This window comes from Pleurodeles waltl, chromosome 3_2 (assembly GCF_031143425.1).
Source record: "Pleurodeles waltl isolate 20211129_DDA chromosome 3_2, aPleWal1.hap1.20221129, whole genome shotgun sequence".
Lineage (NCBI taxonomy): Eukaryota > Metazoa > Chordata > Amphibia > Caudata > Salamandridae > Pleurodeles > Pleurodeles waltl.
This window is the reverse complement of record NC_090441.1, coordinates 92,789,988-92,807,508: the sequence shown is the minus strand read 5'-3', so window position 1 is coordinate 92,807,508 and position 17,521 is coordinate 92,789,988. Positions and strand designations below refer to the sequence as shown.

At 44.8% G+C, this 17,521-nt stretch overlaps 1 protein-coding gene across 1 annotated transcript in view; it reads right to left on the bottom strand.

The window, feature by feature from the left end:
- GUSB (glucuronidase beta) overlaps positions 1-17,521 on the bottom strand; it is a 159,125-nt gene that overhangs the window by 59,716 nt on the left and 81,888 nt on the right. The window contains exon 6 of the mRNA XM_069226881.1: positions 6,793-6,945. Coding sequence (XP_069082982.1) covers positions 6,793-6,945 — 153 coding nt within the window. The remainder of the gene's footprint in view (positions 1-6,792; positions 6,946-17,521) is intronic.

The window sequence follows — 17,521 nt, the reverse complement described above, 5'->3', positions numbered from 1 at the left end:
AGAATTATAGGAAGGAACCCCTTTGTGAAGTGTAGTCTATAGTGACTGGTCAGGATGAGAAATGAGAGCTGTGATTTGGCATGTGTTCAACTCAATATAGTTGTCTGGAATATAGGGTGTCATTGCAAGGGCCAGCGTATAGCCAGGTAAAATAAATGGAGCGATCCTCTCATCATGGGGGCAAGGTGGCATCCTTTCACCCAATGCCTCCCAAAGCTTGTTGCATTCCTCTCCAATTGAATATTTATGCAGGCCTCTACTCTCTTCTCTATGGAGTACTTGCCTTCCGCTTGTAACCATTGTATTGTTGTTGTGCACCAGTATGGCACAGAAGAAGCTCCTGTAGACATTCATCGGAATGTGATTTCTCATTCAGCTAAAAGAAGAGCCAGATATCACAACATCAATCTATGTCTTGGGGGCGGGGGAAGGGATGGTTCAAAAAAACTCCCAGTGCACAGCATTCACACATAGGTCGGATGGATAGGCCCATGCAGTTGGCCAGGTCTTGAAATACCTGTAAACCAATAGTTCATCAAGGTTGGGCAATCCCACATAAAGTGACAGAGGTCTACCAGGGTGCGATGACAGCGTAGACAAGAGGCAGAGGTCCCGGGGACATTTTTTGTTCATTTGGGCTGAGGAAAGATAGGCCAGGTGCAGAATAAAAAAGTGAATTAGTTGGAAATGGGCATTGCACAAGATTGTGTATGGGTATTCAATGGATCTGGTCCATTCCTGGTCATGCAAAATTGGCTGGAATTCAGGCTCTCATGTCTCCAGAAGACACTACAGGGCCTATACAGATAGGAGCATTGTATAGGTATAGCCAAGTCACACAGTGGCTACTAACATCAAGTAAAGGGTGTGAGTTGGCTGAAGGACAGTTGGTTCCTCATCCACAACCGCCCAAGTGGCTCAGAGCATGTGTGTAGGCCATAAGTCAATAAATGTCCTTCATACAGAGAGTGGTTGCCTCTGAGATCCTGGAATGGTTGAAGAAATTATTGGATAAATCTTTTATAGTGTGGAGCCTGACCATCAACCAGGTCTCCAGCCTATGGTCTAGATCAGTGGTCTCCAAACCTTTTAATGCTGTGCCGCCTCCAGTTGAAAAATAAAAATCACTGGGCCCCCCCTCAGGTTTTCACAAACATATTATAAATATGGTTGCCTCTGAGATCCTGGAATGGTTGAAGACATTATTGGATAAATCTTTTATAGTGTGGAGCCTGACCATCAACCAGGTCTCCAGCCTATGGTCTAGATCAGTGGTCTCCAAACCTTTTAATGCTGTGCCGCCTCCAGTTGAAAAATAAAAATCACTGGGCCCCCCCTCAGGTTTTCACAAACATATTATAAATATGGCAATGTTTAAATATGCCTAGACGTATTTAAAAACTGCAGTTAAGTACGGTTTTAAAAATGCAAGAACATGTGTCTGCTTAAAACAAAACACTGTTATCTGTTGCCCCCCAGTTTGAAGACCCCTGGTCTAGATCAGTGGTTCCCAACCTTTTAACTTCTATGGACCCCCACTTTATCATTACTGGGACCCAGGGACACCCACTGAATCATTATTGGAATCTGGGGACCTCCTCACCCCCAAATCATTACTGAAAGCTGGGGACCTAATCTGTTCATTTTATTTAATGTTCTAAGCATTGTGGACCTCCTGAGGAGGCTTCACGGACTCCCAGAGGTCCCCAGACCACAGTTTGGGAACCACAGATAAGAGTATTGATTGGTTAGGCCAAGTAGTGGGATATTGGCGGCATAAGGAGTCTCACAGATAGTGAGAGTTCGGAGTCTGACTAGAGAGCATAATGCCACCTCGACCAGCCGGGGCAACCCCTTTGGGAGTTGAGTCATAGGAAAGGCCATGTTAAAAAATACACAGATTTTACCTTTATTTTACTATAGATTTCTTTTTAAATGCAATTTATTTTCTGTAACTAATGAATTGCTTTACTTTTTATATTTTTCCCTTTCTCATTTCAACAGGCAACTAACTTGACGACAATATAGAGAAAAGGCAGGTTTAAAGTTTGAGATTTTTTATTTTTTAAATTAAATTCTCCCTTTCCAGTTTTCACAAGAATGTTGAAGACCCACATTAAAAACACACATTTATAGTGCAGGAAATAAAAACCTTAACCCTAACTCTGTAATATGCAAAATTAATGTCTGCCCTGAAAGGATCTAGGCAAACTTGAAACTAAGGATTACAAGCATTTGCAATGCAATGGGTCTTACATTTGCTGGAGCTAGCGCTATTGGCACTGTAAATTCATAACTGGACTTTTCGCAGAACACAAATTGGTCAACCCCACCTCATAATTTGCTCTTTTCCTGCCATGCACTTCCAGTGGCCGTGCATGTAACTAAAGCACTTCCGTTTACCTTCTTCCTCTGCCTGTGGCCAAAACCGAAAATTTTACCATTTAGCCTCCTAATTTAAACCTGCCATGCTAATTCCAATAGAAAAGCAGCATTAGAGTTGCCGGCTGGCTAACAATTCCCAAAACAAGAAAGCCACAGAGGAGTAATGAGAGAGATAAACTAGAAGAGCCACCCAAACATATCAAGGATGTTAAAACAGTAATATTGTATTAAGGATGTTAAGTTGGCCTGAATCATGGTTGTAACAGCAATAACGAGAGATTAATAAAACATATACAATTATCATATAAATCCAATAAAAACCTTTATCAAAAATAAACGTTTGGCAGTAGACTATAAGGCTCAGAACAGCCTCTAGAGGACACCACAATGAAAAAAGCATTTGTACGAAACATGGTTATGTTAACAAATAGTTTGCCTCTAAAGGGCATAACCACATGAAAGGAGAATGACTGAAAGTATTGCAGTATAACCATATATTTAGATCCTTGAGGGCGTAGTGATTACAGATTTTTAGGGCTAGCAGGCCTGTGGCAATGAGATTACAAGCAAGACTCTTAAAACACAAAGTACTTATAGTTGTAAAACAAAAGTGCCAGCCATGAGAGAGATTAAAAAGACACTGGATGGAGTGAGGGGTTATTATTCTGGGGTCCCCACTAGCCTAGTGTGGGGTACCAGATAGGATCTCAACAGGGCTGGTTGTGGTGAACATTTTGGAGGTGGACTCATTGTCCTAGGACCACCACAGGCTGAGTTATAAGCAAAAATGTTTTGTAAAAGAATGCCCTGCAAAGCACTATAGGACGACCGAGTGCTGCAAATATTGTAGTATATTGACTGTAATGCTCAGAACAGCCCCTAGAGAACACCACAATAAAAATATAATTTGTAAGAAACATGGTCATGTAACCATATAATTAGCCCCCAGAGGGCTTAACCACATGAAAATAGAAAGGCACAAAGCAATGTTGTGCATCCATATATTTAACCCCTAGATGGCATTTCAGGCCTAACAGGCCTACTGCAACACTAAGACCCTTACAGCACAAAATACTACAAGCTGTAAAACAAAAGCTCCCAGCCATAAGAGAGCTTCAAAAGAGACTGTATTTTGGGAGGGGTTATCATTTTGGAGTCCTCACTAACCTAGTGTGGGGGCTCATAGATGACCTAAACGGAAAGAGTGTGCCATGCAGAATGTTTTGGTCGTGGTCCCATTGCCCTAGGGCCACCACAGGCTGAGTTGTGGGCAAAAACGTTTTGAAAAAGAATCCTTGCAAAGCATTATGGGGCGACTTTTTCCGAGTGCAGTGAATATTGTAGTAGCTGCTCTCCCATTGTGCTGGGAGAGCCTTGTTGCAGATTTCTGTGCTTTTAAGTAAAGCATTTATAAATTATAAGTGTTTTTGGGAAAGCTATGCAGCATGACGGGGAGAGCCAAAAGAAATGACTCTGGTTAGGTAAAGTGTGAACAATGTGACCTGCGCTCCAATACCGCCAATTGAGTTGGCGCTGTGAGCGCTGAGAGGGCCATTGCTAACAGGGAGCACGAAGAGGGGAGACAAAAGACAAAAGAAAAAAATAGTTCATCCACGACGGCAATCGTGCAATTATCCATGTAACAGGGTCAGTCTGCAAGGCATTAACAAAACCGCCCCAAGATGGGACAAAAGTAAAGCAATTACCACTGACATCAAGTGATTTGTGAAAGGCAAGCCCACAAATGAGTGAAAGTGATGGGCGTGAGGTGGACGTGGTTAAAAGCCCCCATACTTACAACAGGTCAAAGCGCTGGAGTGCTCGACCTAAAAATGACTGGTTAGTTGACCAGGAAACCAGATCCTACAGTGATAAGCATACGATGATGGCCTACAAGCGGACAATGAGTTCACTGAAAAGCTAACACCACTGTAACTCACCCCAGACTGAATAGGCCAGAAGGCCTGCCGCGAACCCTGGCTATGACAATTTATAACCTAGAGCTGAAGTGATGAACAAGAGCACCAAGAAGCACCATTCCTCCCAGCAACATTCTGCATAAAATAATGCTTAAACCAAATTGCACAGGTAGAGATGAACCAACAGAAGGAGCCGCAAGTGAAAGAATTACTGCTTCAATGGGCACAAAACCAAAAGCAACTAGGAAGAAAACCTAAATCAGAAATCAAATGGCCACCCGGACCTAAATAAAGGCTTCATTTTAACTAATCCCTAACAAACAAGGTGTTATCCCAGAATTGGACAGTGCCTGTCAAGGAGTCAGTTTGATATAGAATGGGTACTCGCAGGTGACCTGTGTGGTGCGAGGAGGAGGACTCTCTCTTCTTTAGTTGTATGTATGCATGTGCATTAAGCCACCTCACCAATTCTCACCAGTGAGCAACCATCCATCCCGCTGGAGCCAGACTGAACTACAAAGCAAATATGAACCCACAACCTCACTTGACTGCTGGTAACTTGAGACATCTGGTAGTGAGTGGCATGTGGTCTTCTCTTCAATTGCTGAAACCTGCCTAGGTGCTTAGGTCTGTGCAGTCTAGTTGTCCGGTGAATGCTCATACCTACAACTCCAACCAACTATAAAAAATTAGGCCTATGCTTGAAATCACACTTGAAGTCAACTACTCCTGATGGCACTGCACTTTATTGTTTTATGCACTCTTCTTTAGGGAGCTACTGTTTCACGCACTTTACTCTTGGGAGTGACTCACTATATAATGAGGAAATTGTTTTCAACGGTACATTAAACAGTGGCGTCTGCGTCTCAGCCCAGCTGAAAATATTTTCCTCAAACAACTTAAAGCCTGTCTCTAAAAGTTGTTCTTGTCTGTGCACCATTCTTGAGTAGTCATATCTTTATCGCTGGGAATCCCTGTTAAGTCAGCCATGTGCTTTACTGCTTTATAAATCGCTATAACATGACATAACATGGAGACAATTGAAGTGAGTACTGTTTTGGAATAGATCCACCCCTATGACTGTGGACCCGGAAATGTCAAATTCCAGGATGTAGGGGCATTTATAAATTAAAGACCTCCACTAGTTGGGAAAACAGCAGGGACAAGAATACTTTCCGGTAGATAGTTACATCTAAGCACACTTGAGAAGTGGGCATACAGATGTACCTACTACTGAAACTGCCAAAATCTCTGAGAGTCAGGAGGGCATTTACATGAAGTGGAAGGGGTGAGCACAATTAATAATCCCTGGAAGATAAAATCAGGGATTTTACAGGAACATTGTTTTTCTCTTAAATAGGGGGAATGGAGATGCCTTACCACATAAGAGTAAGATTTGCAATGAAAAAGACAGACATGGTGGTAATCGCTCTGCTCTAGTCACCTACCTATTAAAGTATTGTTGCAATTATTTTTATTGTTTGCATAGAACTGATGCACACAGCATATTATTGCATTATGTATCCTTTCTCTGGAGGTGTTTTAGCCGACATGAATAAGGGGCTGTCATAGCCCTGATGTAGCAGTCCCTCAGACCTGTTTGGGTAGTGTCCTCAGACAGGAGGTCTGAGTAGATGCATGGCTGGACTCACGGAAACTGTATAGCATGGTAGAGAATCTATGAAAAAATGAAACAGCAGATTGACCGATTCATGGTCTTCAAACTAAACTTCAATTGACAGGGTCTCCCCAGTCAGCCCCTTCCTTATTTGTAATATATCTTTAATAAAGGAAGGAACTGAGAGGACCGATGATCACAGTGCACTTTGTGGTATCAGATCACTTATGCGACCGGCAAGACCAATGACGAGGGTTACAAGAATTATTTCCCAACCTGTAGAACACACCAGTTATGTATTCATTAAATGACCTCATTACTTGTTGATATAGAACCTCCAGCAAATGTGGACTATTAGTCACATAGCTATGCACAAGCATGAATTGGGACATAGAAGTTGCAGTGCACGGCAGGAGGGTTGTAATTTAATTTGGGGGGGGGGGGGGAAGGGGTTCACTGCCTTTGTAAATGGGTGAACCTAAGGTTGCAGTCCAGATGCCTCCAGGCTTCAACCTCCAACACATACACACTCCGCAAGCTTTGTCCACAGAAATGTACACTGTAGTTTCGGCCCTATTTTCTAGTACACTTTTCAAGCATCTCTCAAACCCACCCAACAGAATAACACAAGCGTCTAACTGACACACTGCGAAAGTTGCACGCACACATCCACTGACACAAGCTGCGCACATCACTCCCAAAGCTTCTCTTTCAAGCGAGACGCTGAGGGCCGAACTCGTCACACTCACAGACAACCTCAATGCTTTACACCCAGAGCGCTGAACCTTGGGCCACACACCAACCAACACATCCTATCGCTCCAAGCTTTGACGCAGAGAGACCAGAGCTTTGCACACATCCCTCACTTACGTCTGCATCCTCATGCTTGTTGACACCGTGGAAGTAAAACGGTTTTCCGTTGATGAGGAACTGGTTCCCAGAGACCTTTACTGTGCGGATCCCCACTGGAAGCACATACACATCCTCATATACTTTGCTGCCGGCTTGGGCTGTTGCTCTAACCTGAACCACAAACAAAAGAGACATATTCAATCCAGAGTGCAATGTATTTAAAGGCAATTGTGAAGAAAAAAACAAAAAACACACACACAAATGGTAAAACAGTCACATATGACTGGCATCTCATGGATTGTAAAGCATTTTTAGATATTTTATTCTTAAAACAATTAACAACAGACAACTGCTTTAGTTGTCTGTAGGCAAAAGCCTTTTATGGACCATACCAAAAACTTACCATGGGCTTAGAGCCCACCCACTGCTTACTATTGGTTGGCTTTACTGTCTCTCTCAATTGCTTGCTTCGTGTATACTTCCACTGCTCACATTTTGGGAACCACTTTGTGCTTAAGCACTACATGAGAGTGGATGTATTTCCAGCTCTCTCCCTCATGTGCTCCACCCTGCAAAATACCCCCCCCCACCCAGTGCGCTCCCTGTTTCTCGCTCTTCCCTCCACTTGCTCCATGGCAGGGGGACAGTGCTTTAGAGTGACACCGTACCCAGTGTCAGCACAGCTCCATTACTTATACAAATAAAGAGACATGATGGAGACAACCCAGTGCAATCGCGACGTGGAGGTGCCTTGGCATGGAATCAATCATCTAACAGGACAGTGCAACACTCTTCTTTCGATCCTACCTCTGTGCTAACGCAGACTGTTATTTCAGGATCTTAGTTTGCAATCTGCTCTCAGCTAGGAACAAACAGAGAAAAACGATGAGATTCTGACTATATGAAAAACTTGCTTGCCTCATTCTCAAGTATATTAAGACAAGCATTAGCAAAACCAATAGTTCTTGCCTTTATAATGCGAGTGCCGACCTGTTGCATTTGACAATGTTCGTAAAGTATTATTTAAAAAAGTGAAAGAAAAAAAATCAAAGTAGTAAAGGAAAAACACATAGCTCATTGTATCTCAAAACTGTACAATGAATTCAGTGTTTTCAATCTTTATAAATATCAGAGTTTACTTTTCAAACACAACGAATAAGGAAGTGTCAGAATGGAAAGTGACATGCTTATTCACAGGATTCAACCATTTGGTCTTCTACAGTAGTCCAGGAAGTAGATTTATGCACCTCCATTAGAAGTGTCATGCTAAGTACACCTTCTGCCTCAGATGAAAGCTGAGTGCTAAGAGGCCTTTCCCCTCTGCGCAATGAATGTCTTTGTGTGCCAAAGCCTGTGGTTCCATGTAAAATGTGGAATGCAGGCAATAAGACAAAAGCCCGTAAAGTGTACTCTTCAGCGATAAATATCCTCGTTGCTGTGCTTTTACAGACAGGATGGAAGGGATGGGGAGAAACACAGCACAAAGGGGGTGGGTGAGCATTTGTAGGGGTGACGCGGGAGACGGCTCTCGTGAAGTTTGAAATGAAATGAATAAGAATGGTTCCCAAAATGTGAGCAGTGCAAGTCAGTTAATCTGTGGGATTGCAAAGTGGTTATGCTCGGGGAGGGGGAATAGCAAACACAAGATAAAGAAGGGAAGCCATCAAGTAAGAAGCAAGCACAAAAGAGTGGCAATAAAGCCAACTAATAGTAAGTAATTGGCAGCTGTAAGCCCACTGTAAGTTCACAATAGGTCTTTTGCAACCAGACAGCTTGTGGTATCTGGCAGGCGAGACCTAGAAAGGGACAAGTATTGTTAGAACTTGCCTCCACCATTCATAAATATATTCTTGTAAAATATAAGGTCCACAGACTTTCCTTATTTAACACACATTTAATTCCCTTCATCCCAATCAATGCAGCTCAGTTAACACTTTGTGTCCCACAACTCCTCCTAAACGTTTTTTGGCAGAAGTAACCATTGATAGACAGTTGAAGGGGTCACAATGCCGGTGGACTACACATGCGCCCATATAGTCGAAACTTCATATAACACATATTCAACAGAAAACGTGGTATTCATAAAGTTTGCCACCATCTAAAAATGATGCTGGTGTGAAAATAAAGACTCAAAGTATAGAAATCTGTGCTGCTCTTCAGTGAGGCAAGGAGGTGTATCGATCAAGCTGTGTCCTTGGGTTATCACAAGCCATATGTGGTGTGTTTGTGTCCAGCTTAGAGGACTGCCCCTCAGCAGTAGCTTAAAAAAAATATATATATATCTAGAAAGTAGTTTGTTGGGTTTCTACTACTACAGGGAAAATAAAGTATTTGGTATAGCTTCACACTTCAACTCCAGTTAAACTTGTGCTGATTTAATTTCTAAAGCACAGCTGAAACTGAATTGAAAATTTGGGATGTTTTTAATTTTTAATCACAGTTAGCAGGACGGTGCACACTAATCAGTGCCCTGCTAGATTTGCAAGTAGTAGCCAACAGGTACTCAAATGAATGCTCCTGTTCGAGTTGAACCCTGTAAATGTGGCGATTACATAGGATGCAGAGGGAAACAAAGGTTAAAACTGCACAAGATCACACAGACCTCATGACTTGAAAGTAAGGTCATGTGATCTATTCAAGTTGGTGGGGAGGAGAGCTAAAGGAAAGGGGGGCATCTCATATAATTACCCTGAAACAGTACAACAAAGCATTATTTGAATGCAGTCTGCATATGCTAACGTCTTTATTGCACACTAATGCTTAATCTTAAAGACGTGTTGAAAACCCTTAAAGATAGATTTAAAAAAAAAAAAAAAAAAAAAAAAAAAAGAAGAAGAAGGATGAGCCATACACTTCAAATGAAGTTGGGTGTATATTGTATGGGGCACATTGGTTCCGAAGGATTTATTTAGAAAGCACTAGTTTTATCTATTCCTTCCACGATTTCATTTGTACCATCAATTTAAATATTTCGATATCAAAAACAACTAATTGTGGAGGGCATGGCCTTAGCCAGCCATGGTGTAGGCCGCAACCTATGGAGCTCTACCTCCTACCAAAGAAACGGGAGCAGAGATCCTGACAACAACTGCCCGCTGTCCACACAGAATAAGGGGACTACTTTAACAGAGCTGTGGGGAGCCCCTGTGTCCCAAGCCAAGTGGCGAACGACCAAGACTGGGGCAGAGTCGGCTGTCGCAAAACCAAGATGGCACCGATCAGGCACAGATCGCGCGGCTGGGATACATGGACAGCTGCGGCGAAGCAGTGGTGGCCCTAGTGCGTCAGGAGGGGATGGACAAGGGAAGCGGCATGGGCGTAGGAAGTGTGGGGGACGCGGGGATGTATCCCCTCCAAGATTTTGTAGGGTGGCGGGCACGGGGTCGAAGGTGGGGGGGGACAAGGGGACAAAATAATTTCCCCTCTCACATCTATTATTCAGAGGGCCATTAGCGCACAAAAGCGCTACTTATAACAGCCCTGTACCGACCATCCTCCAAGCTGATGGTAACAGAATGAAGGTGAGTCTAGAGGCCCCCTAGCCCTCTGCCCTTTTGTTTGCCCTGTTCACAGCTGTGGGCATTAAGGGTGCTCATAAGAACAAAGGGCACGAGGAGGAGAAAAGAGTTCTTGATGATTACCCTCACCTGCCGCCTTGAAGAGGAGCACTGCAGGACGCCTTCAAGAGGAGCTGCAAGACAATGAGGAAGATCTAAAGAGGAAACACAGTCCCACTCACCCTGACGCCTGCAGGCTAGAAAGGAGACTGTGAAACACAATATTTGCATTTGACTAAGATCACACCAGTTGGTGAAACAGTGAGGTCGAGATTGAGCCCAGATTTTACCTATTCACACAAGCATCTAGCTATTAGAAGGGTATATTTTTCTAATATTTATGTTTAATGTTTTGTTATCTAGGTAATGAAGGGCTTGATTACAGCGTGACTAACAGGGAGAAGTCATACTTCATTTTGGGCTATTATGCCTAGCATTATTATTTATGTTGTTGTTATCGTTACATACTTAAGCATATTGAAGTATATTATCTTTTCTTCACTCTACTCTGAAACAATTTCTACCTATGCTACTGCACCCTACACCACTTTTCTCCACTCTGTGCTACTCTACGCCACTGCAATCTATGCTGTACCACTCCACTCTACACCACTCTACTCTGCAGCACTCTACACTATGCCACTGCAATCTATGCTATTCTACTCTAACCATTGTACACTACACCCCTGCACTCTGCCAGTGCATTCTTCACCACTTTACTCAAAACCAATGCACTCTACTCTGCACCAATGCACTCAATGCCACTGTACTCGGTCCCACTGCACTCTTTTCTGCACCATTGCACTCTAATCTACTCTACACCACTCCACTGTAGGGTACTTCACTCTACTTTGAAATCATCTCCTCTATGCCACTGCAATCTACGCAACTCCACTCTATGCTATGCAAGTCCAATCTACCCTGCACCACTCCAATGTACCCTGCGCCACTCCAATCTGCTCTGCACCGCTCTATGCTACTACACTCTACATCACTATGCTCCACTCTGCAACAATCTACTCTTCACCACTATACTGTACTCTGCAGCAATCTACTCTATGCAACTCTAATCTACTCTGCACCTCTGTACTCTAAGCCACTCTTCTCTACTCTGCATCACTCTACATCACTGCACTCTACACCAATGCATTCTATGCCACTCTACTCTACACCACTGTCCTTTATGACACTCTGCTCTGCAACACTGCATTCTGCCACTGAACTATACTCTGCACCACGGCACTCTACTCTGCACCGCTCAACTATATGCCACTCTACTGCACTCGACACCAATGCCCTATATGCCACTACACTCTATGCCACTCTACCTTGCACCACTCCACTCTACGATGCACCGCCTCACTCTATGACACAGCACTCTGAACCACTGCAATCTATGATGTGCCACTCCACTCTGCTCCCCTCTACTCTTCCACTCTAAGCTACTGTACTGTACGCTAAACCAGTGCAGTCTTCACCAATGCACTCTACACCACTTTACTCAAAACCAATGCACTCTATACCACTACACTCTACACCAATCTACTTTGCACCACTGTACTCTATGCCACTTCACTCTAGACCACCCAACTCCACTCTATGACACTTCACTCTGACATTACACTCATGATACTAGACTCTGACACTCTATTCCATTAAACTCTAACACTTTCTCCACTCTGTAACTCCCTACACAACTCCCTATACGCCACTCCGTTCCACTTTACACCACTCTATGCCACTCCACCCCACTCTATGCCACTCCACCCCACCCTATGCCACTTCAATATGCGATACTCTGCTCAACGCCACTGCACAACCCTCTATGCCACTCCACTATACAACAATGTACTATTCTCAACAACACTTTATCCAACTTTCTCTATGCCACTTCACGTTACTTTACTCTACTCCAGTTCACACTTCTTTATGCCTTTCCACTCTACGACACTCTGCCACTCCACTCTATGACACTCTATTACATTGTGACACTACTCCACTCTACTACTACTTTATGGCATTGGCGCTTGATTAGAGATTCAGATCTCCATTGATTGCCTTCTCATTCATATGAGACGTGAGTCAGATTTATCTTAGCCGTTTTGGTTACAAGCACTCTGTAACCCTTTTAACTCAAGCGCAACGAAGGCTTAGGATGATCCTGATACTTGTCTAGGGGATCGAAATATCATCGGCCAAAGTACCTTGACTTGAATTTGTGATATTGTACTTAAGTTGGCATAAGCATAGGTACTACGAGCTAATGACTTCTTGACTCACTATTTGAGTCATTCATGTAAAAGTCGGTGTATAAAAGCTTGTAAATCATTATTGTGGATGCTAACCTTGTAGGAAAGTATCCTCTTTCTAGCTTGGTTACCCCCACTTTTGGCCTGTTTGCCAGTGTGTTTGAGTGTGTCTACTGGGATACTGCTAATCAGGACCCCAGTAGTTATGCTCTCTCCCTTAAATTATGGTTGTTGCATACTGATAACCCAGTATTTTACCCCAAATTGCCATACTGGTGCCCCCTTATAAGTCCCTAGTATATGGTACTTCGGTACGCAGGGCATTGGGGTTCCAGGAGATCCCTATTGTGAGAAAACAGGGCTGATTGCAGAGGCCCCCTAACATTTTGCCCCCATTTTCCACTTTTTGCTGGTGTTTTCCTGACTCTGATGGTGCCCTGGGTACTGCTAACCAGTCCCAGGGCCTGTGCTCTGTGTAAAATCAATATGCAAATTAGGCTAATTATAATTGGCTAAGTTAACCTACATATAAGTCCCTAGTATATGGTAGGGCATGTAGGTTTAGGGACCACAGCATAGGTAGTGCACTGCTGAGGTGCCCAGTGTCATTTTAAAGGCAGGCCTGCCTTGCTGGCTGCTTTTAAATTAAAGTTATATGCAAATTCGACTTTGGAATTAAAAGTAGTTCCAAAGTCTTAAACTACCTTATTTTTACATATAAGTCACCCCTAAGGTGTGCCCTATGTGCCCCTAGGGCTGGGTGCCATGTAACTATAAGCAGGGACCTTATAAAAATAGTTTTATAAGCCCTGGTGAGGTAAAAACAGCCAAATTCGTTTTCCCTCATTGTAGTAAATGGCCTTCATAGGCTAGAATGGGGAGACTTTATTTTAATTTTTAAAGTCTCCTTAAATGATGCATACCAAGAGTTTGGTATCAAATTAATTGTTGTAATAAATCCCACAACTTCCAGTTGTTGGATTTAATATAACTTGTTCAGGTAAAGAGTTTTAAACTTTACCTGAAAAGTTGCCAATTTCAGCCCTGCATTGTTTTTGCTGCTGTGCTCTGATTGGCCAGCCTTGAGCAGCTTGACCAAGCTGCCTTGATGAGGTGTGAAGTGGCCTGGCTTCACACAAAGGAATGTGCCTGTGGGAGGGAATCTCCCCTCAGCAGATGGTGAGGCGGGGAGGGCTGCCAAACTGGTCTTCAATGGCAGAGAAGGACATTTGGAGCAACCAGCAACACCCCCACATCCTGCAACCCCAGACAACTAGGTGCCCCCTTGATTAGATTAGGAGAGGGCAGGAGAGGGGTGTGTTTATGATTTTTAGCCACACCAGTGGGTGGGCTCAGCCAGATGTAACCTCCAAAAATCAGATTCAGCCATGATGGATTTTTAGAGAATGTTGCCTCCTGGGATTGATTTTTGCCACACTTCCCAGGAAGTGGTCATCACAGGGGGAAGGACCCTGCACCTGATTGGAGAACCAGGACCCCCCTGCTTTTCACCCAGGAGCAAGGATAAAACTGGCAGACCTGCACCCACACCTCCGTTCCCTACCACATCCAACAAGGAAGAACAACAGAAGAAGAAGGACTGCCCTGCTGGACCCCTGGCCTGCACCTGGAACCTGCACTCAGAAGGACTGCACCAGCTGCACACTTGGGCTTCACCACAAGAAGGACTTTGCCTGGCTTCAACTGGTTCAAGGAGGGACTCCCTGTTTGCTACAGGTGAAAAATTGCTATCCAGAGTCCCCTGCACCAACTCCTGAAGAAAGCGACCAGCTGACCACTGTCCAGTGGCCCAAAAGGAGTTTGCGCCAGGTGCATTCTGGGAGTTGTAGTCCGCACCCCCCAAGGACCATCTCAGAACTTCTGGACCCTTGGGGTGAGCTGTGGACCCCAAAAGAACCTTAAAAGGACATCTGGGAGAAGCCCCAGAAGTTTGGAGAAGTTTGGACAACTTTTGGAAAAAAAGCTCCATAGAGGGACCGACCCGCCGCGGCAACTCTAGCCGGCTTGCCTCAACCGCGACCCGGCCTGATTTGCTGGTTCGTCCCGGTAAAGAAAAATCTCTGAAAAAGAGACTAAGTCCGAAGGTAAAAATCTCCACCGAGGATTCCAGCATCGCGTATCCGGAGAAGGGCTCCAGGAGGTCGGATTTGACTGGCAGGTTCGTCCCGCTGAAGAAAATCTTCGAAAAAAAGACTAAGTGTGAAGGTAAACTTTTAACCAAGGCCTCCCGCGGCCTGTAGCTGAGCAGGGCTCCATCGCGGTCGGCCTGAAACTTTGACTTTGCCCCGGTCGAGGTGCAACCAGATGACCCGATTGGCGCTTTTTGTTTCTAGGCGCTAAAAAATAATAAATCTTTAAAAATTCATATCTCCGGTTCCCCTTATCCGATTTTATTCGTTTTGGTGTCATTTTAAAGATAAAAATATAATCTATTTTTATAAATTGGTTTTGAATTTTTAAACTGTTTCCTGTGTTTTATTTAATTACTGTTTTGTGATATTTGAATGCTTTACACTCTGTCTCCTAAGTTAAGCCTTGACGCTCGTTGCCAAGCTACCAAGGGTTGAGCTGGGTTTAATTTACTGAGACCTAACTGGACCTTAGTGGAGGTTAGTGGCCTATTGCTAAGTGTAGGTACCTACCTGCCCTTACCAATAACCCATTTTCCAACACCTATGGGCTGCAGCATTTCATTTGCCACCCATAGGGAGCCCATGCAAAGGCTTCTGCAGGACTGCCATTGCAGCCTGCGTGAAAAGGTGCATGCACCCTTTCACTGCCAGTTACACTGCACTAGGTCACTTATAAGTCACCCCTATAGCAGGTCCTCCAGCCCTGAGGGCAGGGTGCAGAGTACCTGTGTGTGAGGGCACCCCTGCACTAGCAGAGGTGCCCCCACAACCTCCAGAACCATTTTCCCAGACTTCGTGAGTGAGGGGATGCCATTTTACACGTGTACTGGAAATAGGTCACTACCTATGTCCAGCTACATAATGGTAACTCCGAACATAGGTATGTTTGGTATCAAACATGTTGGAATCATACCCTAGGGCTTTTGCAAGCATTGGTTGTATGATTTCATGCACTCTGGGGGCTCCTTAGAGGACCCCCAGTTTTGCCATTCCAGCCTTCTGAGGTTTTCCAGGCAGCCCCAGCTGCTGCCACCTCTCAGACAGGTTTCTGTCCTTCTGTTGCTTGAGAAGCTCAAGCTCAGGAAGGCAGAACAAAGGATTTCCTTTGGGAGAGGGGTGTTACACCCTCTCCCTTTGGAAATAGGTGTTACAGGCTTGGGAGTGGTAGCTTCCTTCCCCAGGCCACTGGAAGTGCTTTGAATGGCACATTTGGTGCCCTCCTTGCACAATCCAGTCTACACTGGTTCAGGTACCCCAGTCCCTGCTCTGACACGAAACTGGACAAAGGAAAGGGGAGTGACCACTCCCCTGTCCACCAACACTGCAGGTGTGGTGCTCAGAGCTCCTCCAGAGGGTCTCTGGGTTTTGTCATCTTGGATTCCAAGATGGTAGCGAACTCTGGGAGCATCTGAGTGGCCAGTGCCAGCAGGTGGTGTCGAGCCGTCCCCTGATAGGTGCTTACTTGTTTAGCTGACCAATCCCCCTTTCAGGGCTATTTAGGGTCTCTCCTTTGGGAGGTTCTTCAGATTTGGATTGCAAGACTCCTACAGGAATCCTCTGCATCCTTTACTTCACCTTCTCAAAGAAGAAACTGCAGCTGGGCCCGCCAGGAACTCCACAAACTGCAACAAAGAAGCAAATACGACTTCTGCAACATTGTATCTTCAGCTCTTGCCAGCAAATGCAACTGTTTCCCGGTCGTGCATCCTCAGAGGACAGCCTGCACCAGAAGAATGAAGGAATCTCCATTGGAGTGAAGGAGTCACTCCCCTGCTTCAGCAGGCGCCTCTCTGCAACGACGACCATCTGCGTGGGTCCCCTCTCCTGACGAGTTGCATGGATCCTGCATCTGAAGTGGTCCCGATGTTCCCGACGTCCTACTGTTCAACTTTGGTGGAGGTAAGAGCTTGCCTTCCCACGCAAGACAGTACCCCTGGTCACTACATGTTTTTCAGTTGCCAAAGCTTGTTGGCATCCTTCTACGAAATTCTTTGTGCACAATGTAGCTCTGGCCCCCAGCACTCCTTCCTGCGATGCACAGCTTCCTGAGTGGTTCTCTGGGGGTGTGGGATCCTTTGTTTTTGTGCTGCGTGGGCCTCCTTTTGCAACTCCTTTGTGTTCATGCTGGGGGACTCCTGTGTGCGCTGCCTGGTCTTCTGTGGGCTCTCTGACTTGCTGAGTGCCCTCCCTGACTCCCCCTCCTGGGTAGAGTCCACCAGGTCCCTCCTGGTCCCGGGCAGTGCCATTTTCCGCAAACCGTGAGCTTTGCGTGTGCCAAGGCTTGTTGGTGGAATCTAGCGACACAAACCAGACTGCAATCATCCATCCGGTGTGGGATATCATCTGCACCAACCAGGAACCCGCATCCATCTTCTTGGGTGCAGTTCTGACTGTTGTTCTTCACCAGTGGTTCTTCTTTTGCGCCTTGATTCGGGTTAGCAGGGGCTACTGTCCTCCCTGGACTCTTCTGTGCATCTTGGACCTAGTCCCATTCTTCCACAAGTCTTTAGATCCAGGAATCCACCCTTTGTGTCTTAAAGTCTCTTCTGGTTCTTGCATTATTTTCTTTCTCGTGTTCTTGTGTGTTCTAGGAAAGTTACTGTGATTTACTCCTGCTTTCTTGGGCTCTGAGGTGGGTTTTATTACTTACCTTTGGTGTCTTCTAATAATCCCAGCGCCCCTCTAAATACCCCACTTGACTAGGTGGGAAACAGACATTTGCATTCCACTTTCTTAGTATATAGTTTGTGTTTCCCCTAGGCCCATTTCTAACCATTGTGATTTTCAC